At 39.6% G+C, this 23686-nt stretch overlaps 1 protein-coding gene across 5 annotated transcripts in view; it reads left to right on the top strand.

Moving 5' to 3' along the window:
- LOC140196298 (chloride channel protein 2-like) overlaps positions 1-23686 on the top strand; it is a 558437-nt gene that overhangs the window by 479382 nt on the left and 55369 nt on the right. For 4 of the 5 annotated variants that reach the window (XM_072255259.1, XM_072255257.1, XM_072255255.1 and 1 more), the window contains 2 exons: positions 8799-8869; positions 10826-10879. In XM_072255259.1, the coding sequence (XP_072111360.1) occupies positions 8799-8869; positions 10826-10879 (125 nt within the window). The remainder of the gene's footprint in view (positions 1-8798; positions 8870-10825; positions 10880-23686) is intronic. The other variant, XM_072255256.1, reaches the window with a different exon arrangement.

Here is a 23686-nt window from a genome sequence, read left to right as displayed (position 1 = left end):
CACGTCTTTGATAACTGACTCCAGCAGTTTCCCCACCACCGACGTTAGGCTAACCGGTCTATAATTCCCTGGTTTCTCTCTCCCTCCTTTTTTAAAAAGTGGGGTTACATTAGCCACCCTCCAATCCTCAGGAACTAGTCCAGAATCTAACGAGTTTTGAAAAATTATCACTAATGCATCCACTATTTCTTGGGCTACTTCCTTAAGCACTCTGGGATGCAGACCATCTGGCCCTGGGGATTTATCTGCCTTCAATCCCTTCAATTTACCTAACACCACTTCCCTACTAACAAGTATTTCGCTCAGTTCCTCCATCTCACTGGACCCTCTGTCCCATACTATTTCTGGAAGATTATTTATGTCCTCCTTAGTGAAGACAGAACCAAAGTAATTATTCAATTGGTCTGCCATGTCCTTGCTCCCCATAATCAATTCACCTGTTTCTGTCTGTAGGGGACCTACATTTGTCTTTACCAGTCTTTTCCTTTTTACATACCTATAAAAGCTTTTACAGTCAGTTTTTATGTTCCCTCCCAGTTTTCTCTCATAATCTTTTTTCCCCTTCCTAATTAAGCCCTTTGTCCTCCTCTGCTGAACTCTGAATTTCTCCCAGTCCTCAGGTGAGCCACTTTCTCTGGCTAATTTGTATGCTGCTTCTTTGGAATTGATACTATCCCTAATTTCTCTTGTCAGCCACGGGTGCACTACCTTCCTTGATTTATTCTTTTGCAAACTGGGATGAACAATTGTTGTAGTTCATCCATGCAACCTTTAAATGCTTGCCATTGCATATCCACCGTCAATCCTTTAAGTGTCATTTGCCAGTCTATCTTAGCTAATTCACGTCTCATACCTTCAAAGTTACCCCTCTTTAAGTTCAGAACCTTTGTTTCTGAATTAACTATGTCACTCTCCATCTTAATGAAGAATTCCACCATATTATGGTCACTCTTACCCAAAGGGCCTCTCACGACAAGATCGCTAATTAACCCTTCCTCATTGCTCAAAACCCAGTCCAGAATAGCCTGCTCTCTAGTTGGTTCCTCGACATGTTGGTTCAAAAAACCATCCCGCATACATTCCAAGAAATCCTCTTCCTCAGCACCTTTACCAATTTGGTTCACCCAATCTACATGTAGATTGAAGTCACCCATTATAACTGCTGTTCCTTTATTGCACACATTTCTAATTTCCTGTTTAATACCATCTCCGACCTCATTACTACTGTTAGGTGGCCTGTACACAACTCCCACCAGCGTCTTCTGCCCCTTAGTGTTACGCAGCTCTACCCATATCGATTCCACATCTTCCCACACCATTCAGAAGAATGGTGACTAAAACTATTTTATGAGTTTACTTTAAAGAGTTAATAACAAATTTCTGAACTCATGCTCCTAACTCTTAATAATGCAGTGAAGACCTTTTTCGCTAATTATTTTATCTCACAGCACAAACTCATGCCAGATTTAATTTCTCACATCTTTAAGACTTTGCACTATTACCTAACAAGATGAGTAACAATCTGTCATTGATTCTTGCAGTGCCATCTGAAGCTATTCATTTAATACTCTGAAATCTGAGGATTGAGCTATTCCAAGATTTTTCTCTGGAATAATCTGCATCAAAGTTCAACCTTCTATCTTGTAATCACATTAAATGTGATTTGTTGTTACGTGCACCATCTTATTTATCTGTACTAAACAGCATTAACTCAAAAGCTAATGCTCTCCAGATCTCTCTGAATTATCTCCTCGTCGTACATTTTGACATTCCATGTATTTAGTGTCAACAATGAACTTTTAAATTTGTCCCTGTAACATCTGACATTCCTTTTGAACTTGCATTAGCAACTGTAAATAGAAAACGGGTTTCCATGTTGTAACTTGAGTATTTTTAAGTTTATGGTTGCTTACTCTTCTTACACCTATCTGAGATAATGCTCTCCTGTGTAAACATAGTGTCCAACATATTTTGCCAATGTAAAAACATATCTACATATATTTTCCTTTACAACTACTTGCACAATTTCTCAGCCAGTCATTCCAACCAAGGCAGCTTCTCTATTCATCTCAAGTTCAATTGTCAATTGTATACAGCTAAATGAAACAGTGCATTGCACAGAGCGCACACAGTATAGTTACGATAGCACATACAGTTGCAAAAAGTAATAGCACAAATTTGAGCACAGGAACACATACCAAATGCTAGAGGAACTCAGCAGGAAAGGCAACATCTATGGAGGGGAATAAAGGTTTATTCCTCTCCATAGTTGCTGCCTGACCTGCTGAGTTCCTCCAGTATTTTGTGCGTGTTGCACAAGATCTCCAGCTTCTGCTGAATGTCTTGTGTCTCTCACAGGAAGATGGTGAAGAAGGCAGATATAAACTTGCGCCAATAATTATGGTTATAAGCACTTTCTTTCAGCCCCTCCTTCACTCTAATTCAGTAGTCCACTATCTGGCACAGTCAGAATGATGAGTAAGAACGCACTCTTCTCCATGGCAAGTACTGTGCAAAAGTCTGAGGCACATGTTAAACATTCTGTAAAGCCAAGATGCTTTCAAAAATAACGAAACGAAAAGTTTCCAAATATCAAAAGAATCACTATAACGAGTAGTAAACAGGGGAAAAAAACTAAATCAAATCAATATTTGGTGTGACCACCCTTTCTTTGCCTTTAAAACTGCATCAGTTCTCTTCGGTACACTGTCGTGCAATTGTGTAAGAAGATTGTCTGGTAGGTTGTTCCAAGCAATTTGGAAAACTTGCCACAGTTCTTTGGCAGACTTTGGCTGTCTCACTGGCTTCAGTCTTTAGGTAATCCTAGATCGCCTTAGTGATGTTGAGATTATGGCTCTGTAAAGGCCGTACCATCTGAAACCAGATAAAAAATCTAGAGTGCCTAAGACTTTTGCACAGTACTGTACTTCCACTTTCCTAATGATGGTAAAGGAGGCCATTCAGCCCATTAAGTCTATGCCAGCTCTCAGACGACATTTCTTTGTGCCTCACCAATATCTGCTTTGATTTTCTTTCCATTTTCATTCTATCTGTACTCGTGTTTCAAGATGGGGCCATAGCTTAAAGGACCAACATTATTGCTCATCTCTTATCGCTCTTGAATCAGAATCAGGTGTATGTTGTGAAATTTGTTGTTTTGTGGCAGCAGTGCACTGGAATAGATTTAAAAATTGCTTTAAGTTACAAGAGGAAGTATTTCAAAATAAGTAAGTAGTGACAAAAGGGAACAAAATAGTGAGGTAGTATTCATGGACCATTCAGAAAACTGGTGGTGGAACGGAAGACGCTGTTACTGAAATGTTGAGTGTGTGTCTTCAGGCTCCTGTATACCCTCCCTGATGGTAGTAGTGAGAAGAGGGTATGTCCTGGGTGGGGAGGGTCCTTAATAACGGATGCTGCCTTCTTGAGGCATTGTCTTTTGAAGATGTCCTTGATGGTGGGCAAGCTAGTACCCATGATGCATTTGGCTGGGTTTGCAAGCCTCTGCAGCTTCCATAGTAGATGGAGATGCAACCAATCAGAATTCTCTCCACGGTACATCAGGAGAAATTTGCCAGAGTCTTTAATTAAATATAGACTCTGGCGTGTCCACTTTATAATTGCATCAATTCGTTAAGCCCAGGAATAGATTTTCAGAGATATTGACACCCAGGAATGTGAAGAAGTTCCCTCTTTCCACCGCTGACCCCTCAATTAGGATGGTGTGTGTTCTCCTGACTTTCCCTTCCAGAAGTCCACAATCAATTCTTTGGTCTTAATGACGCAGAGTGCAAGGTTGTTGTTGTGACACCACTCAACCAGTTGATCTATCGCTACTGTACACCTCCTTATCACCATCTAAGAGTCTGCCAACAAAAGTTACGTCATCAGGAAGTTTATAGCTGGTGTTTACACTGTGCCTATCTACACAGTCATGACTGTATAAAGAATAGATCAGCAGGCTAATCACGCATCCTTGGGGCGTGCCAGGTTGACCTTCAGTGAGGAGGAGATGTTATTTCCAATCCACACTAACTGTGGTCTTCTGATGAGGAAGTCAAGAATCCTTTAACAGAGGGAGGTACAGAGGCCCACATTTTGGAGGTTGTTCTAATCAACTGCAGGTATGATTGCTGGTGTTTATTGATTACACTGAACTGTAATCAGTAAGCAGCAGCTTGGCATAGGTATTGTTAACATCCAGGTGGTCCAAGGTCAAGTAGAGAGCCAGTGAAGTTGCTTCTGCTCTAGAACAAACGTGGCAGGAGGCAGATTGAACTGGATCCAGGTTCTTGCTTTAGGCAGGAGTTAATTCTAGCCATTACCAAACTCTCAAAGCATTTCATCACGGTAGATCTGAGTGTTACCGGGTCATTGGTCTTGAGGCAACTTACCCTGATTTGCTTGGGTACTAGAACCATTGATGCCCTTTGGAAGCATGCAGGAACCTCTGACTGTAGCAGTGAGAGATTGAAGATGTCCGGGAATGCTCTGGCCAGTTGGTTGGCACAGGTTTTCAGTGCTTTGCCAAGTATACCATTAGTGCCTCGTGGGCCAGGTTCACTGTCGAGGGCTGGTGGGCCACTGCACTTTTGATGAAGGTTTTCTCCCAGAGCTCTTGGAACATTTCTGCGACTTGGAGGCAATCTGCACATGGTGTTTTATTGTACCAGCTGCCTTTGTTATCCTTGATAGCAGAGATTTTGGTACCAGGAGATGCTTTTTAAGTGACCTGGGCAAATTACTACAGTGTATTTTGTAGACGGAATGATGTCCAATTGTAATATATTTTGTGTATATCTCAATACTGAAGGATATTATTAAATAGATGTGAGAGTAAAACTTTATACAGAATATAGCATAAAGATGTTCTGAACTATAATTTTATGTTTATATTGGCCACTACCTGGAAAAGGTAGAGAGCAGCATCAATAGATACTTGACCAAAAAGGGCAATTTTACTCTGTATGACTAAATGTGGCAGAATTGCATTACATGTAGTTTTAATAACAGCTGTTATGTTTTCTGCATTTCAATTAGATAATCTGCTGCATTTCTTATTTTTCCTGAGTACTTACCAAAAGCTTACAGATGGAAAAGTGATTGAAACGTCGCATAATTTGCACATTTGGTCAAGATTACAAATGAAAAATTTTGTAACCATCCAAATGGACTTTGGTAATCTCTAGCTTCACTTTAGTAAGATACACTCTATATACATAACTGAAAGGGTGAAAATTGATTTAAAAGTCTTTCTGGTACTTTCTATTGCTTGATTTTGTGAGTAAATGCTCCAAAGTCCTTCCACAATCTCAAGGCACATCAGCAAAAATAATCTTCATTACTGTAAAGAATGGAGCTCCAACAGTGCGCAAGCTCTACATTATCCAGGATGAAGCAACCTGCCTGATTAATATTCCATCCAATGCCCGAAGTAAATTTTTCCCCATCACAAGTACGATGTCATCAGAATATGCCCATCCATAAGTACAAGGTAGTTTCTTGCCCCAGCTCTTTAACCACAAACACCACCATCTTGGAAAAGGGTTGCAGGGTCACATGCAAGTTATTCATTATCAATAATCCTTATCAAGGCTGAATCTAAGTACTAGAACCCCTGGTGTGGATGAAACTTCACTACCCACTTTCTCAAGAAGAGCTGCCATTGTTGGTGATGTCCTCATCCTATCAGTTCTGTACTTATAATGTTGTCAGTGCCTGTTTTATTTCTTGGAATTTTACTAACAAGTTTAGAAGCAATCATTTGTCAAATACTTTTTCATTCGGTATATGTATGACATAAACCATTTTACCATTATTAATCCTCACCAAATAACTCAATCTAGCAAATCCAACTTGATTTTTTTCCACATCCATGCCTATTTTCCATTATTAGCAACTAATATTTCGAATTAATTTTGTCCCAATTTATTTCCCTTAAACTATCTCCTCCATGAATAAGAACCACCCTTGATCCTTTCTTTAATGAGTTTAGCCCTTTCTGTCTTGTGAGCATTGTGCAATATTTGCCATTCTCAATTATTCTGACACCACAGTCCTGCCTTGGGAAACGTATAGGGTTTTTAATCCAGGCACAGCTGTATCCACCCTTCACTCAGTCACTATCCAGACTAATTCAATTGTCTCTTTTGAGACCTGTCATTCTTTAATGTATGCATTTCTTAACTATTTTATATTCAAATATTCTTTAGTTCTATAGTGAAGATCAAGATAAAGTACTGATAGCTTTTCTCATAACCATCCTTTCAGTTTGAACAAAGATTGCTGACATATAGCCATATATAACCACGGAAACAGGCCATCTCGGCGCTTCTACTCCGTGCCGAACTCTTACTCTCACCTAGTCCCACCGACCTGCACTCAGCCCATAACCCTCCATTCCTTTTCTGTCCATATAGCTGTCCAATTTAACTTTAAACGACAATGTCAAACCTGCCTCAACCACTTCTGCTGGAAGCTCGTTCCACACAGCTACCACTCTCTGAGTAAAGAAGTTCCCCCTCATGTTACCCCTAAACTTTTGCCCTTTAACTCTCAACTCATATCCTCTTGTTTGAATGTCCCCCACTCTCAATGGAAAAAGCCTATCCACGTCAATTCTATCTATCCCCCTCATAATTTTAAATACCTCTATCAAGTCCCTCCTCAACCTTCTACGTTCCAAAGAATAAAGGCCCAACTTGTTCAACCTTTCTCTGTAATTTAGGTGATGAAACCCAGGTAACATTCTAGTAAATCTTCTCTGTACTCTCTCTATTTTGTTGACATCTTTCCTATAATTCGGTGACTAAAACTGTACACAATACTCCAAATTTGGCCTCACCAATGCCTTATACAATTTCAACATTATATCCCAACTCCTATACTCAATGCTCTGATTTATAAAGGCCAGCATACCAAAAGCTTTCTTCACCACCCTATCCACATGAGATTCCACCTTCAGGGAACTATGCACCATTATTCCCAGATCCCTCTGTTCTACTGCATTCTTCAATGCCCTACCATTTACCATGTATGTCCTATTTTGATTAGTCCTACCAAATTGTAGCACCTCACATTTATCAGCATTAAACTCCATCTGCCATCTTTCAGCCCACTCTTCTAACTGGCCTAAATCTCTCTGCAAGCTTTGAAAACCTACTTAATTATCCACAACTCCACCTATCTTAGTATCATCCAATTTACCACCCCATCATCCAGATCATTAATGTATATGACAAATAACATTGGACCCAGTACAGATCCCTGAGGCACACCACTAGTTACCGACCTCCATTCTGACAAACAGTTATCCACCACCACTCTCTGGCATCTCCCATCCAGCCACTGCTGAATCCATTTTACTACTTCAATATTAATACCTAACAATTGAACCTTCCTAACCAACCATTCGTGTGGGACCTTGTCAAAGGCCTTACTGAAGTCCATTTTGACAACATCCACTGCTTTACCCTCGTCAACTTTCCTAGTAACCTCTTCAAAAAATTCAATAAGATTTGTCAAACATGACCTTCCACACACAAATCCATGTTGACTGTTCCTAATCAGACCCTGTCTATCCAGATAATTATACATACCATCCCTAAGAATACTTTCCATCAATTTACCCACCACTGAAGTCAAACTCACAGGCCAATGAGAATGCTTACAAATGATCATAATACTGTATATTGTTGCAACTTTAATTACCCCCACAGTACGGCCAGATTTGGGAACAGCTTCTTTCCAACTGTGATAAGACTGCTGAACAGATCCTGACCCGGATCTGGGCCGTACCCTCCAAATATCTGGACCTGCCTCTCGGTTTTTTTGCACTACCTTACTTTCCATTTTCTATTTTCTATTTAGGATTTATAATTTAAATTTTTAATATTTACTAATTTTTACTATTTTTAATATTTAATATTTGTAATCCAGGGAGCAGGAAGCACAGAATCAAATATCGCTGTGATGATTGTACGTTCTAGTATCAATTGTTTGGCGACAATAAAGTATAAAGTACAAAGTAAACTGAAATCTTTTTTCAATATTTTACTTGTTAAAATTTTACATTATATTCTTGTAAACTTCAAATCATTGTTACTTTGGAAAGAATTAAAATGGCTTTGTACATGGAAGTATATTGGAAAGAATGTGAATTTTAGTCACAGTACATATAGGGTTTTACTTTTTTGTCCTGGGATACACCTTCAAAGGGGAAAATGAAGTCTCTAATAAAATAGAAAGCTGCTACGGAGAATACTGTTTCAAACTTTTAGTCATTTAGTTGCTGTATAGCTGTTCTTAATTTTGCCCCTGGCAGCATCAAGCATTGTAGATTCTCCAAGTAGCTACCTTTAAAAATTATTGTAAATCTCACATTCTGCTTTAATTCTGCTCAGAGTATACTTCACTGCTGTTGATACTGATTGTAAACTAAAGCTATCTGCAAGAATGAACATTGTCTTCAGCAATGCCCTCTGTGTAGAGGTTATTTGTGTTGAATTGTAATAGAGAACGCTCAGCCAGATTTCTGCACCCTGTTAATATAATCTTTAGTCAGTAATAGTTAGTTTGTGACTCCTGTGAGGTATGGTTGTATGGTATTCCGTGAACAACAGCTGCTTTGATGAACTACTCAGCATTTCAATCTCAACAAATGAACCCCAGAAAAGGATGGACGGGCAGTTAAAATGGAGTGACTTAGTCATCTAACCCATTATTGAAAATTTAATTATGAAGAATGTGAATACTGAGATAAGTCAGTGGAATTTTTAACATTAATTTACTTTCTTTAGGTACCCTCGATCAAACAGGAATTGCGTTGAAAAGTCTGTTTTGTGTAAACTCAATGGATGAACCAGGAGAGGTAAGTGGCCCCTTGTTATTTGTTCAACTCATTTCTTCTAATTTTGTGATTATAGTTCAAAGTACATTTACCTTCATCTGTGAAGTTGTGTCAAGTACATCTCTAGGTATCAGGAACAGAGTTCGTCTGAGAGTCTTTCTCTGAAAGTTCTGTATTCTTCATACCATTGATGAAAATGGTTTCCATAGTAACATGAACTTCAGCCAAAGTCTTGTACCTCTCCTCGTATTATAATCTTTGCTCCGCAAGCTATTGCAGTTTCCTTCCTATTTAACCATATTATAACACACACAATAAAATTTTACTGTCACTTTGCCATTTCTTGGGGAAACCTTCTCACATGATAATATGAATAAACTCTACACATTTGAATATGTTTTTGTAGTAACATACCAATCAGGAGAAAATGATGGTGCTTGACTGATTCTCAGCAAATCTACAGAAAAACGTTTTTATATCTTATTCAGTTCATGGGATAAGTGATATTAACTGACAGCTTTGCCATCAACCATTTTTCCCTAGAGCATAGGACACTGAGGGGTAATCTGATAGTATATAAAATTACAAGGGGCATAGATAACGTGAATGGTCACAGTCATTTGCCCAGGATAGAGGGGTCCAAAACCAGAGGGCGTAGATTTAAAGTGACAGGGAAAGATTTAAAGGGAAACTGAGGGGCAACTTTTTTTCACATAGAGAGAGATGGGTATGTGGAACGAGCTATTAAAGGAAGTGGTAGAGGCAGGTACAATTACAACATTTAAAAGACATTCAGACAGGTGCATAAGAGGGATTTCGAGGGATATGAGACTAGCTTTGGTAGGAAACTTGGTTGATAACAACAAGTTGGATCTCAGTTCCTGTTTTTGTGCTGTATAACTATAAGTATGATTCTTACTTCATCTCGGAGGCTATTGAAGGGAGGGGAGGGAACGTCGACTCAGACCATGAGAGGCCTGCATCGGGCATTTTCATGCCTTACAAGGCACAAGTTGGAAGTCCGTGTGGGGCGCCACTCCTTGCACAGACACTAGAGCAATGTGTGGTTAAGTGCCTTACTCAAGGACACAAACACACTGCCACAGCTGAGGCTCGAACTAGCGACCTTCAGATCACTAGACAAAAGCTATTGAAACATAAAACATATAAGGAAGATGCTCACTCAAATATGTTCTGTTAAAGCTAGCTCTTCAGAAAGAAGGAAAAAAATGCTGTACAAGTTATTTTGAGACAACGTAGCCCAAATTTTACGTCAACAGCAAGCTTTTGGATGAATAACATTGTTTCCTTACAAATAATGTGGTAAAGTTGATGGGATTCAAGGAGGCTGCTATTGAGAGATTGTGATGCCAAAATCACAGGCTAACTTGTTTCCAGTGAATAAGGTGTGATTTTCATATTGAGTCATGTTGGTTTAAATTCTTCCTCTACATGAAGGGATATGGTAAGCAAACTGTTGAAAGTACTGCGAATTAATGTGCTGCCTTCAAAAATTTACACTGCTTTGCATTGGATCATCGCAGGCTGCTGAGTGACAAGTAAAAAGCTTTATTCATTCCTCCTCATACAATATACCGTGCTTTTATTATGTAATAAATCTCTAGTGCTGCTATATTTGTACTATATCTGTCATGTTTCATAAATTGTAGCTGAACAGCTAACAGATCCTATTGTGACACCCTGTCAGATTGTGACATAACCTCCAGTGATGTGAGGCGTCAGCAACTGCATCACTATTAAGTACTGCTGCATTTTTTGGCACAGTAGATTATTATTATGAAGTAATTTTTTAAATTATTGGTAGGTGGAAGACAAAGAAGCATGAAAAATTTAACTGTTAGAGGAAATCTTGTTTTGACTGAAAATGTTGCAGCTAATTTTAAGGCAGATGCAAGGCTTCATCCCTGATGGTGCTACAAGAGATGTATAACCTGAATTATCCTCTTTCCATCAAAGAATCAGGCAATGTCAGAGCACAGAAAGTCGAAACGTGTACGCATATCTATAGTGGTAAGTGAGGAAATGACATGCGGTCAAACCATTATCATCAATATATAACCGCATTGTCCAATCAAAATTAATACAGATTTCTTTTATTTTGCTCAAAGCATCATGCAAATTCATTTAAATTTTATCCCATGAGCTCAAAAGAGTGATAATTAGACACAGCTGTGCAGTTGAACAGCAATATTGTCTCAGGACCAGAGGCCTTTATAGAGTTAATGCTACACAACTGAAAAATTTGTTTCATCTGCAGAACTTGTTATAAAATAATGACTGCAATTCTTCAAAAAAATTATAACGTATTCATATACATATGAGTGATGCATTTAGTAAAAATCTGCATGAGCATTGAATATCCTCAGAATATATAAACAATTTCCCTAGAGTTCAATGCAAATATGCTCAGTTTTGGAAAATTTAAATGAACTATAGTTACCTTTTTTAATCAAGTTTTTGATTGAATCTAGTATTTGTTAAAGAAAGGCAAATGTTAAACTTTCCTAAATCTAAGAGAGAAAACTATGAATACTGCAAAACACGACACGGTGCCTGAGAATGTCAATTAATCACAATATCCAAATGTAACGGGTTATAGATCATTGTCATACTGCTGAATTGGTTGTCAGGTTGCTAATCTACATCAACCCAGTGATAATGGTATGTTACACATTCCAACAACCATCAAACAGGCTAGCCGGCTCATCTGAGGGGTCCTAATTGAAAAGAATATTAGCATCTTCTGTCATTCTCTTTAGATCTCATGGGATAACTTTTTCAATAAATACTTACACACATGAAAATCATGTCCATTCTGAGGTACTTGCTGCACCACTGCAACAATATTTTGTCAAGAGGAGCGATGCTGTTCAGCCAGTAAGGCTATGAAAAATAATTACCTTTGGCTGAACTCGTACTGTGGCAGCATCAGCACTGAGATAACTGTTGTCCTCGGTAGAGCTGCCTATTGAAAATGCTGATGCTTTCATGTTAAGTGAGCAAACAACCAATCAATGTTGAGCAAATCCACTGAATTCAAAGGATGACCCATTTTGACAATGGCTGATTTGTCAGTTGTTTGATCTGATTTGTACTTGATTCTCTAAATCATATTTACACAATTACTAACCTGTATTGATTCTATTTGGCTGTGATGAAAGAAATCATTCAGAATTCACGTTTTCTGCATATTGACAAAATTCACATGTCCTGCACATTGACGAACTGTTGGTGCTCTTTCTTGTATTACTTTCCAGTCGCCATCTCCCACCACCATGCTTTGCCATGTGGCATGGGGACAGAGTTGTCCAGTTTGTTGATGCGTCCATTCTTTGATAGACCACTGCATATATGTCATGACAATGAGTGTTGTCCATTTTATCTTGCTGCATTTCACCTCTTACAGTGAACTACTTCAATAGTGCACAATGCTCCAAGTAATAAACTACTAGCAGTTGGCAGAGTTTGACCAGCAGTCAGAGTTGAGTTCTGATCTCAGCTGCAATTATTTGGTGGTGTTATGCTTGCAATCTGTTTCTGGGTACTAGCCTTTGTCTGGTCTGTGACTTCTTATGGGACTGATGAATATCAAGAAGATGCAAATAAAATAGAAAATGTTGTCAATACTCAGCAGGTCAGGAGAGGGAGAAACAATTAATGTTTCGGGTCCACTAGAGCAAAAGAAAGTTTTAAAATGCAGATAAAAGTTGGGGCTAGGGAGAGAATAGAAGGCAGGGCCTCTGATGTGCCAGAGAACAGAAGAATTTAAATGACTGGAAGGTGACGTAAACTGATAAAGGATCAGTGAGTAAATGAAGGGCAGTGTTGAATTCATACTGAATGATGGCTATACTGCTACTGGAAACTATTTACTCATGAAAAGCAGTTTGGTGAGATGAGAAAGGTGCAATGTAGAGTTGATGAGATGATATCATCTACAGGAGAAATTATATATCCGTAGTGATTCTGTGATCACATACTCCTTGCGGGAAAATACCAATGCAGTGACTTGAGTTCAGCGCCTCAGCATTCAAGCTATTAAGTGTGGCTTCCTTCCAGAGGACTCGATTTCCTCACTGGCAGAAGTTGGTTTGGATTAGCAACAACATCTTCCAGGCTCACCATCAGTACAGGTGCACGCACGGTTCTGTGCTTGGCCCCATGCTATATCTACCTAATGCCTATGTTTGTGTGGCTAAGTACAACTCTAATGCCACATTTAAATTGTGCAGGCAACAGTACTGTTGTTAACCAAATCAAAGGCAGTGATGAATCAGCATGTAGAAGGGATATTGGAAGTCTGGTTGAGTGGCGCCGCAAAAGGAACCTCTCATTCAACATCAGCAAAACCAAAGAGCTGATATCACCCACAGGAAGAAGAATCTGAGGTCCATGAACCAGTTGTCATTAGGAGATCAGAGGTGGAGAGGGCCAATAGCATTAACTTCCTTGGCAATTGCATATCAGAGGATCTGTCCTGGCTCTAGCACGCAAGTGCCATCAGAAAGAAGGCACAACAGTGCTTCGACCTTCCTAGAAATTTGCATAGATTTGGCAGGTCATCAAAAACTTTGACAAACTTCTGTAGATGCACAGTGGAGAGTATCCTAACTGGTTACATTGCAGTCTGGTATGGAAACACCAAAGCCAGGAATGGAAAAATGCAGAAAGTGGCGGATATGGCCCAGTCTATCACAGGCAAAGACCTCTCTACCATTGAGTACATTTACATGGAGCAATGCCAGAAGAAAGTAGAATCCATCATCAAGGAATCCCACTGTCCAGGCCATGCACTGTTGCTACTGCCACCAGGCAGAAGGTCCCACACCACCAGGTTCAGGAACAGTTAATACCCTACAACCATCAGGCTCCTGAACCAATGTGAGGAACTTCATTCACCACAATTCTGAACTGAATCTATGACCTACAGACTCACTTTCAAGAACTCTTTGCAACTCCTGTTCTAGGTATTATTTTTTATTGTCTTTTGCACATTGGTTGTTGTCCATCTTCATTTATGTATAGTTTTTCATAAATTCTATTGTATTCATTTTCCCATAAATGCCTACAAGAAAATGAATCTCGAGGTAGTGTATGGAAACATATACATACTTTGAAAATAAGTTTTCTTTTAACTTTAACTTGGCGCCAGGACACAGCATCTTTAGTAGGGATCAAATAAAATTATTAAAAGTTTGAAAGTGTGTAAAAGTTGAACCATCCACTAGAATCCAGAACAGATTGTAGTTAATAAAGTTAAGTCAAAGGAATATTAGATGAATATTTGTGAAAGGACATTTGTTGCAAAGTTAGTACCATTGCAAACAAATGAGGCTTTCTTGCATTGCTGTCTGGTTTTACAGTGAGCTCAATGAGCCCTTGTCACAAAAAAAAATTGTGCTCCTCGTCATTTGGATTTTGTTTCATATTAAGAAAACACAGTAATACTTGGTTACTGTCTGCACCTTGTAGGGGTGAAGTTCATGCTAACACAATTGTATTTCTAAGCTATATTGACTGTTATGTTGTATATCTTACTGTACATACTATTTATTACAAATTACTATGATTTGCACATTGCAGATTCAGACAAAGACATAACGGAAAGATTTTTACTCCTCACTTATGTGAAGGATGTAAGAAATAAAGTCAATTCAATTCAAGTTGTCTGGAATTGGGTGGACGGCTAGGTGTGGAAAATTGACATGTAGGGTTACAATTTGAAGGCTAACAGCACCTTTTAAAGAAAGTATTTGGTGTGGCTGAAATTGAAGAGTAAACTGGTGGATTGGACCCTGAGGTACCACTGGGAGAACCTGGATAAAAATCAAACACATACTGAAGCAGTATAGACTTGAATAAACCTACTGCTTATTTTTTTCCCCAGTTAACTTATGTTCTAATGTAAACCAAATTGCTGTACAAAAATTTCTGAAATTTTGCATTTGGCATTAGCATTCCTTAAATTAGTTGTGGAGGAGACCTATGAGGTACACTGGCAGGCGGGTGGGCAAGTGCTGGTAATGAAAACTGTGAGGTTTTCGAGGTCTGGGGAGGGTGGCTCGAGTGAATGATCCTTAGAAAATGTTCTGGCTGCCCATGGTGCTGCTGTTTGAGTTATGACTGAACCTGCACTTCAACTGCACCCTATAGAATGTAGAGGCAGTGCCTCTAATTTCTTAGAAGTTTGCAAAGATTCGGTATGACATCTAAAACTTTGACAAACTTCTATAGATGTGCAGTGGAGAGTATATTGACTGGTTGCATCACAGCCTGGTATGGAAATACCAATGCCTTGAACAGAAAATCCTACAAAAGGTCGCGGATACAACCCCATCTATCACAGGTAAAGCCCTCCGCACCAATGAGCATATCTGCATGGAGGCCTGTCACAGAAAAGCAGCACCCATCATCAAGGACCCCTACCACCCAGACCATGCTCTCTTTTCACTGCTGCCATCAGGGAGAAGGTACAGGAGCATCAGAATCTACACCACCAGGTTCAGCAACAGTTATTACCCCTCAACCATCAGGCTCCTGAACCAGAAGGGATAATTTCGCTCAACTTCACTTGCCCCATCACTGAAATGTTCCCATAAGCTATGGATTTCTCTTTCAAGAACTCTTCATCTCATGTTCTTGATATTTATTGCTTATTTATTTATAATTATGATTATTTCTTTTTTTTTCTTTTTCTATTTGCAGTTTATTGTCTTTTGCTCATTGATTGTCCAACCTGTTGGGGGCAGTCTTTCATTAATTCTATTGTTTTTCTTATATTTTCCGTGAATGGCCAAAGAAAATAAATCTCAGGGTTGAATGTGGTGACGTATATGTACTTTGATAATAAATTTACTTTGAACTTTTGTTTCACTTAGCTCTTCACCCTATCCCTCCTCCTAACTGTTCTGACTTTTCTGCCTTCAACCTCAAAGGCAAGCAATAGGAATTAGCTATTTCTGCTGCTGGTTAGAGAGACCAGCTCCATGCGTTCACTTGGAAATCAGAATTTATTTCTGGAATGAAAGATAAAGCCCACAGATGTGCTAGATGGTCAGAGAAGGTGTTCTCAGCTTTCTAGGTTTCATTGGATCACATTGTTTCCTAGTTGCAAGAGGAAGGTAATCTCAACAGCATGTTCTGAACTATCAGACTGATAATGGCAACAAGTTTGGAAAATAGTATATACATAAAGAAAATTCTGGTATTAGTACGATCTGTTATACCTTTGCAATTTTAGATTGGGTTGGCTTCCTCAGTTCTGTTCAAGTACTTTCTGTTTTCTGTAGTAATAATGGTTTTAGTCCATCTGTTTGATAGGAGTAGCCCTGCAGCATAGTGATTTACAAGGTCAGCTGAAGAAATAGCTCCTGAATCATGGTTAAACACTAAGAATATTCAAAACCCAAAATAATTTGGGATTTCTCGCATTACTGTCAAATTAGAAGTGAAGTGCAGAAGATGTAAGCTGACTGCTAGTAAATGTCCTTCGGCAAGGTGTTTCCAGGGGAAAATAGCAAAATCTGTACTGAATTATTTAGGTATAAGTTGTTATTATTGTCAACTGTAACTATAGTTGACTCTGTACCTGAAAATTTATAATTGAAAGAAAACATTATAAATATATACAGTTTTCATGTTTTATTATTTTACAACATTGAATCCCAGTGGATTTCATTTGGCTTCTTTGACACTAATCAACAGAAAAAGACTTTTTCATATCAAAGTGAAATCAGATCTCTACAAAGTGATTTAAATTAATTACAAATATAAACACAAAATAATTGATTGCATAAGTATTCACCCCCTTCCAATCAGTATTTAGTAGATGTACCTTTGGCAGCAATTACAGCCTTGAATCTATTTGGATAGGTCTCTGTCAGCTTTGCACATTTGGATGCTCAATTTTTCCCCATTCTTCTTTTAAAAACTGCTCAAGCTCTGTCAGATTGCATGGGGATCATGAGTGAATAGCCCTTTTCAGGTCCAACCACTAATTCTCAATTGGACTGAGGTCTGGACTCTGACTTAGCCACTCCAGGATATTATCTATGTTGTTTTTAAGCAATTCCTGTGTAGCTTTGGCTTTATGCTTGGGGTTATTGTCTTGCTGGAAAACAAATCTCCCATGTCATAGTCCTCTTGCAGATGGCATCAGGTTTTCCTCCAGGATTTCCCTGTATTTTGCTGCATTCATTTTACCCTCTATCTTCACAAGCCTTTCAGAGCCTGCTGCAGTGAAGCATCCCCACAGCACGATGCAGCCACCGGCATGTGGTAGGGATGGTGTGTTCTTGATGATGTGCGCTGTTTGGCTTACGCCAAACATGGCGTTAAGTGTGATGGTCAAAAAGCTCAATTTTGGTTTCATCAGACCATAGAACCTTCTTCCAGCTCTCTTCAAGGTTTCCCACATGCCTTCTGGCAAACTCTAGCCGAGATTTCATGTGAATTTTTTTCAACAGTGGCTTTCTCGTTGCTACTGTCCCATAAATCTGTGACTTGTGAAGCACCTGGGCAACAGTTGTATGTGCAGTCTCTCTCGTCTCAGCCACTGAAGCTTGTAACTCCTCCAGAGTTATCATAGGTCTCTTGGTGGCCTCCCTCACTAGTTCCCTTCTTGCACGGTCTCCCAGTTTTTGAGGATGGCCTGCTCTAGGCAGATTTACAGCTGTGCCACATTCTTTCCATTTCTTGATGATTCACCTAACTGTACCCTGGAGTATATTCAATGACTTGGAAATTTTCTTTTATCTCCGAGCTTGTACTTATCAATAACCTTTACAAAGAGTTGCTTGGAATGTTCTTTTATCATCATGGTGTAGTTTTTGCCAGGATTCTGACTCAGCAGCAGTTGGACTTTCCAGATACAGGTGTATTTTTACTACAATCAATTGAAACACCTTAACTGCACACAGATCTCCATTTAACTAATTATGTGACTTCTAAAACTGAATGGCTGGACCAGTGATGATTTGGTATGTCATATTAAAGGGGGTGAGTACTTATGCAATCAATTATTTTGTGTATTATATTTGTAATTAATTTAGATCACTTTGCAGAGATCTGTTTTCACTTTGACATGAAATAATCTTCTTGTGTTGATCAGTGTCAAAAAGCCAAATTAATTCCACTGTGATTCAATGTTGTAAAACAATAAAACATGAAAACTTCCAAGAGGGTGAATACTTTTTATAGGCACTATGTGTATATATCAGTCATAGATAAACCTTCAGGTGTGTTCCCACACTAACTCCAGGTAAAGTCTAGTGAAATCTCCCAGAAGTCGATAAAGATACAAGTAAATCCAATATATATATGATGCTTGCACCTGACAAGTTGGGACTTCGCGTATTGAAATAAGTTAGATCACATAATGTCTACTTAACTTTTCTCTTGTGTGGTTCAGTTTTATATTTTATTAATAATAAAGGGAATTTATCCTCAGAGCTTTGCGGACTAATACCAGGAAATGAGTTCTCACTCAAGAAAGTTAAACCCAGTTAATCACGTAGTTGAGCACCAACGAAATACTCTTGAGATTTCCAGCGGCACGCTTAATGGCGATGGTTATTTTGTGTTCCATTACCTTAAAGCAGTGGAATATATTCAGAGACCTTGTATACGTAAAAATGGAGCCAGTTGAAGATGACATGGTCTACTTTCTATTGAAACAGTTTGGGCTTTAACTAGCAAATGGAACTGGACAGCAACTTCCTTAGATTTCTTCTGTTTTTATTCAAGTGTGGCTACCATGTTCTGTCACAATCAGAAGCTGCAAGTAGGTCAGATCCTTAAAGTAGGGGAGAATTGGCACAGGACTAGACCTGGCTGACATCACTGACTATATGAAGCTGTTGGCATTTAGAAATGGATTCTGAAATTACGTAATTTGGTAAGAATGCTTAAAAGTAATCTCTCTCTTTTCAGTACCAGCCCATCCTATTAAACCCTGAAATAGCTGATGACAGCTGAAAGTATTGTGGAAGGTGTTTATGAATGCACCCTAGACCCTCACTTGGACTTCACACAATTTGTGTGTAAACTTATCTGATGTTTTGTTGTATGTAATTTATCGATTCATTCCTAAGTCTGGTGCAGAAAAACACAGGATAAATGCCACTCAGATGGTCTGGGGAGTGGACTAATGCCCACTCTTCAGCAGGTCTTACTCATTCAGCAGGAAAAGCATATATTGTCTTTAACATGACATGTCACTGCTCTTCCAAACAATATGGAATTACATGTAGAAAAAAACAAGTAAGTAAATCTCTTGGAATTACATTAAGTCCAATGTATCGTGTGCTGTCTGATTGTCCAGCTAGAGGAAGGATGTTATTAAGCTGGTAAGAGTGCACAGATGATTCATAAATGTGTTACCGGGACTGGAGGGCTTGAATTATATGGGCAGACTGAATGAGCTGGCACTTATTTCCCTGGAGTTTAAGAGGCTGCGGAGGAGGCGACCTTTCAGAGGCAGATAAAGTCATGAGAGGCATATAAAGTCATAAAAGGCATGGGTAAGGTACATGGTTGCAGTCTTTTCCCCAGGGTTTATGTGGGGGGCTCTAAATTAGAGGGCATAAGTTTATTAGGGGGAAGATTTAAAAGGGACCTGAAGGGAATTTTTTTCACAGAGATGGTGGTGGGAACTTAGAATGAGCTGTCAGAGGAAATTGTAGATGTGGGTATATTTACAGTGGTTAAAAGACATTTAGACAAGCACATCGATAGGCCTCACTTGGAGTATTGGGAGTACCTAAGAAAGGATGTGCTGACATTGGAGAGGGTTCAAAGGAGGTTCACGAAAATGATTCTGGGATTGAACGGCTTGTCATATGAGGAGTGTTTGATGGCTCCTGGCCTGTACTCACTGGAATTCAGAAGAATGAGGGGTGACCTCATTAAAATCTATCAAATGTTGAAAGGCCTCGATAGAGTGGATGTGGAGGAGTTGTCAGAATAGAAAGACATCCACTTAGAATGGAGATGAGAAGGAATTTCTCTAGCCAGAGAATGGTGAATCTGTGGAATTTGTTGCCACGTACAATTATGGAGGGCCAAGTCATTAGGTATTTTTAAGGCAGAGGTTGATAGATTCTTGATTAGTCAGGGCATGAAGGGATACAGAGAAAAGGCAGGAGATTGGGCTGAGAGGGAAAATGGATCAGCCATGATGAAATGATGGAGCAGACTCGATGGGCCAAATGGCCTGATTCTGCTCCTGTATCTTGTGATCTTATGGTTATGAGGGATATAGGCCAAGCACAGGCAAATGAGACTATCTTAGGGAGACAGTTTGGTTTGCATAGACAAAGTGGGCTGAAGGGTCTGTTTCTTTGCTGTTTGACTCCATTTGTAATGTGCACACGTATAGTACTGAGTGTAGCACTTTATCAGTCTATGTTCAGTTCTGGTCACCTCACTGCAGGAAGGATGTGGAAACTATAGAAAGAGAGTGCAGAGGAGATTTACAAGGATGTTGCCTGGATTGGAGAGCATGCCTTATGAGAATAGCTTGATTGAATTTGTCCTTAGAGTGATGGAGGATGAGAGGTGACCTGATAGAGGTGTACAAGATGATGAGAGGCATTGATCGTATGGATGGCCAAAGGCTTTTTCCCAGGGCTGAAATGGCTGGCACGAGGGGACATTGTTTTAAGGTGCTTGGAAGTAGGTACAAGGAGGATGTCAGAGGTAAGTTTTTTTACACAGAGAGGAGTGGGTGCGTGGAATGCACTGCTAGTGAAGGTGGTGGAGGTGGATACAACAGGGTCTTTTAAGAGACTCTTAGGTAGGTACATGGAGCTTAGAAAAATAGAGGGCTATGCGGTAGGGAAATTCTAGACAGTCTCTAGAGTAGGTTACATGGTTGGCACAACATTATGGGCTGAAGGGCCTGTAACGTGCTGTAGATTTCTATGTTTCTATCAATCAATTACATTATATAGAACAACGTTAATATATTAATGTCCCAGGCACTGCTGTATTACTTGAGAGTTGCTGCTTATCTCTACCTAACATCAACATAAATAAACCTATATACACATAGGTATCTATTAATATTAAATATAATGTTCACCTTTGATATGACGGTGTTAAAATATGATGGTTCCAGACAGGCAAGTTTTTACTAAGGGGTTCAATCCGTGAAAAGCTTCCTTTTTCCATGGACGCTATCGGACATGCTGAGTGTTCCCAGCGTTTACTGCTTTTATTTCAGATTTTTTTTCCCATTTGGCATATTATTCTGCAGTTATACTTCCCCTCATGAAGCTCAGGTAGTCAACATGCCAGGTCTCAATGGACACTCTAATGATTCCAGTGCAAAGAATTCAAATCAGAAATTTAATGCAGACGTGAGCACAGACATTGCATTGGCAAAATATTTGAGCTAAGACTAATTTAAAATTTAATTGGAATTATTTTCTATTAAATGGTCCAGATTGCACACCTGGCAACACATCAATCTTATGCTCACTATCTCGAGGGCTTCCTTTATTACCCTGTTTCGCTTGCTGCTTGGTTTCTTCACTGAGAGCAAAATGGCAACAATGCATCAAATTGCAGACATCTTGGGTGTTGTGATGGGGCTGTTCAGTTAAGTACTCTCAAATCTTCCCAACTGGTGGATCCTTTACCTCTGTGTGCCAGTGATATGCTGATTTGTGCCCCTGAGGAAGTATGTCCTTCTTGTATCTTATTTAGTTGAAATTCAAATTTTGGATCTGGCCAAAACACCACCTTGCGTAGATTTATCAAGCATGTAGTAGAATCAGCTTGGCAGTGAATGTCTCCTCGAGATGAAGGGGAGTAATAAATCAGCTCTGATGAAATAGGAAGCAGACATAATGGCCTGAATGGCCTAATTACACTCCCATGTATTATGGGTGCTGCAGTTCAACATCGAAAGCATCACAGGCTCTGATGAATCAGGAAATGTCTCACATCCACATACTTATAACACAGGGCATACGTGCATGGGGAATGAGCCTCAGCAGGTCATTAAATAAGGTTGGAGGACTACCCTTGCTGTTGGGGGGGGAGGGATATAGTGAGCAGTGGTTTATCAAGCCACACACAATCAGCAGAAGCAAGTGAAAATATACTAGTCAAGGCAACAGCTGTTTGCAGTTTCCCAGCCTGTACAGATTGCAGAAGGAAAATGTTGCCAGTGTATGATCCTTTGCGCAGGGTGTACAGATAAAAGGCTGTGCAGGTAGAAGTAGAAAATGATTTAAATGCACAGCAGGTCAAGGAGCATCTGTGGAGAGAAACTGAGTTAATTTCTCAATTAACTCAGCAAAACAGAGCAGCATTCCTCTGTGGGCCAAGGTACAAAACACATTACCAGCAGCACACAGCACAAAGCACATAGCACTTATGGTTATGATAGCAAGAAGCATATGGTCACAAAAAAAATATAGCCCAGATCCCTGAATGACATGGCTTGTAGAATGATGCTGTCTGGGATGTTGTCCTGGTCCATTCGTTCTTCTACTGAGCAGACACTGGAGGGCAGCACCAATGAGAGGTGCTAGCCCCAACCCAGCATGGGCTCCAGAGGCCTCTGCTTTCTCCCACACTGCCTCGGCATCTACTTTCCTGAGCGACTACAATAGGCTACCCCGCAGCTAGTCCTCGCCACAACTGAGGACATGCAGCTTCCATGCCATCGGACCCACCGATGAGCCAGTGATCTGGACTTGCAGTATTCTACATTACCAATGTCCAACTGGGTCTTGCAATCACAAGAAAAGCTTCCTAGACAATCACTCACTTTTTTTTAGACTGCACACAGCCTCAGCACAACAACGGTATGTAGCAAGTGACAACACAACAATAGGTCCAGCACCATCACTACTGAGCAACTCGCAGTACTTGATAACCAGCAGTGTCTTGTGATCATATAAAAGTCAGGCACAGAGTGAGAAGGGAGATAAGGAAACTAAAGTGAGTGGAAGCTATTGGTGACAAAAATGATAATAAAGGAGTGGGATAATGATGGTGGATTAAATGAAAAGGGGTTTAGTCTGAAGGAGATGTAAGGTGATGGAAGAGATCATGTATCTAAAATTACAAATGGAAAGTAACTGGAAATCTGAAATAGAAACAGGAAATGTGATTATCTAAAATTGTTGGTGAATCCCAAAGCTGTGATGAGCTGCCTTGGACAATAACATACTGTTCTTTTACCTTACATTGAGATTCATTTGACAAGAGTCGTAGGCTGAGGACAGAGTTGTCAGAGTGGGAGTGAGATAAGGAATTAAAATGACAGTCAACCAAAAGCTGGCAATCACATTGAGCGGAGTTATTTCACTCAGCGTGCATTTGGCACTCTCCCTATAGAGGACATCTGATCATAGGCAGCAACTGCTAGGTAATAACTCAGAAGAAGTAAAACCAAATCACAGTTCCACCTGCAAGGATTGTAAGGAAGATTTGTGGTAAAATGGCAGGTGTTGCTTCAGTTTCTGTTTGCGTGGAAAAGTGCCGTGGGAAGGGCGGGAGGAAATGGAGGAGTGAACCATGGTATCACAATGGGAAAACTTTAATTGGAATGTTGAAAGAAGGAAGTAAAATTGTACTTAGCAGTAGCAACAGGTCAGCATCGTCAGAAGTGTGGAAGCTAGTGGGGCAAAAGGTGAGGACAAAGTAAATCACAGTTCTGGGGGTGTGAAGAAAGTGTAACAGCAGAAGTGCAGGAAATGGAATAATATATATTTACACACATACGCAAATTGGTAACTAGGGAGAGTAGGTCCCTTTAAGAATTAATGTGGTCATCTATGTGGAGAGATTCAGGGGATGGAC

This window comes from Mobula birostris, chromosome 4 (genome assembly GCF_030028105.1).
Source record: "Mobula birostris isolate sMobBir1 chromosome 4, sMobBir1.hap1, whole genome shotgun sequence".
Lineage (NCBI taxonomy): Eukaryota > Metazoa > Chordata > Chondrichthyes > Myliobatiformes > Myliobatidae > Mobula > Mobula birostris.
The sequence above is the reverse complement of the archived record's forward strand: the minus strand, read 5'-3'. Positions and strand labels throughout refer to the sequence as shown.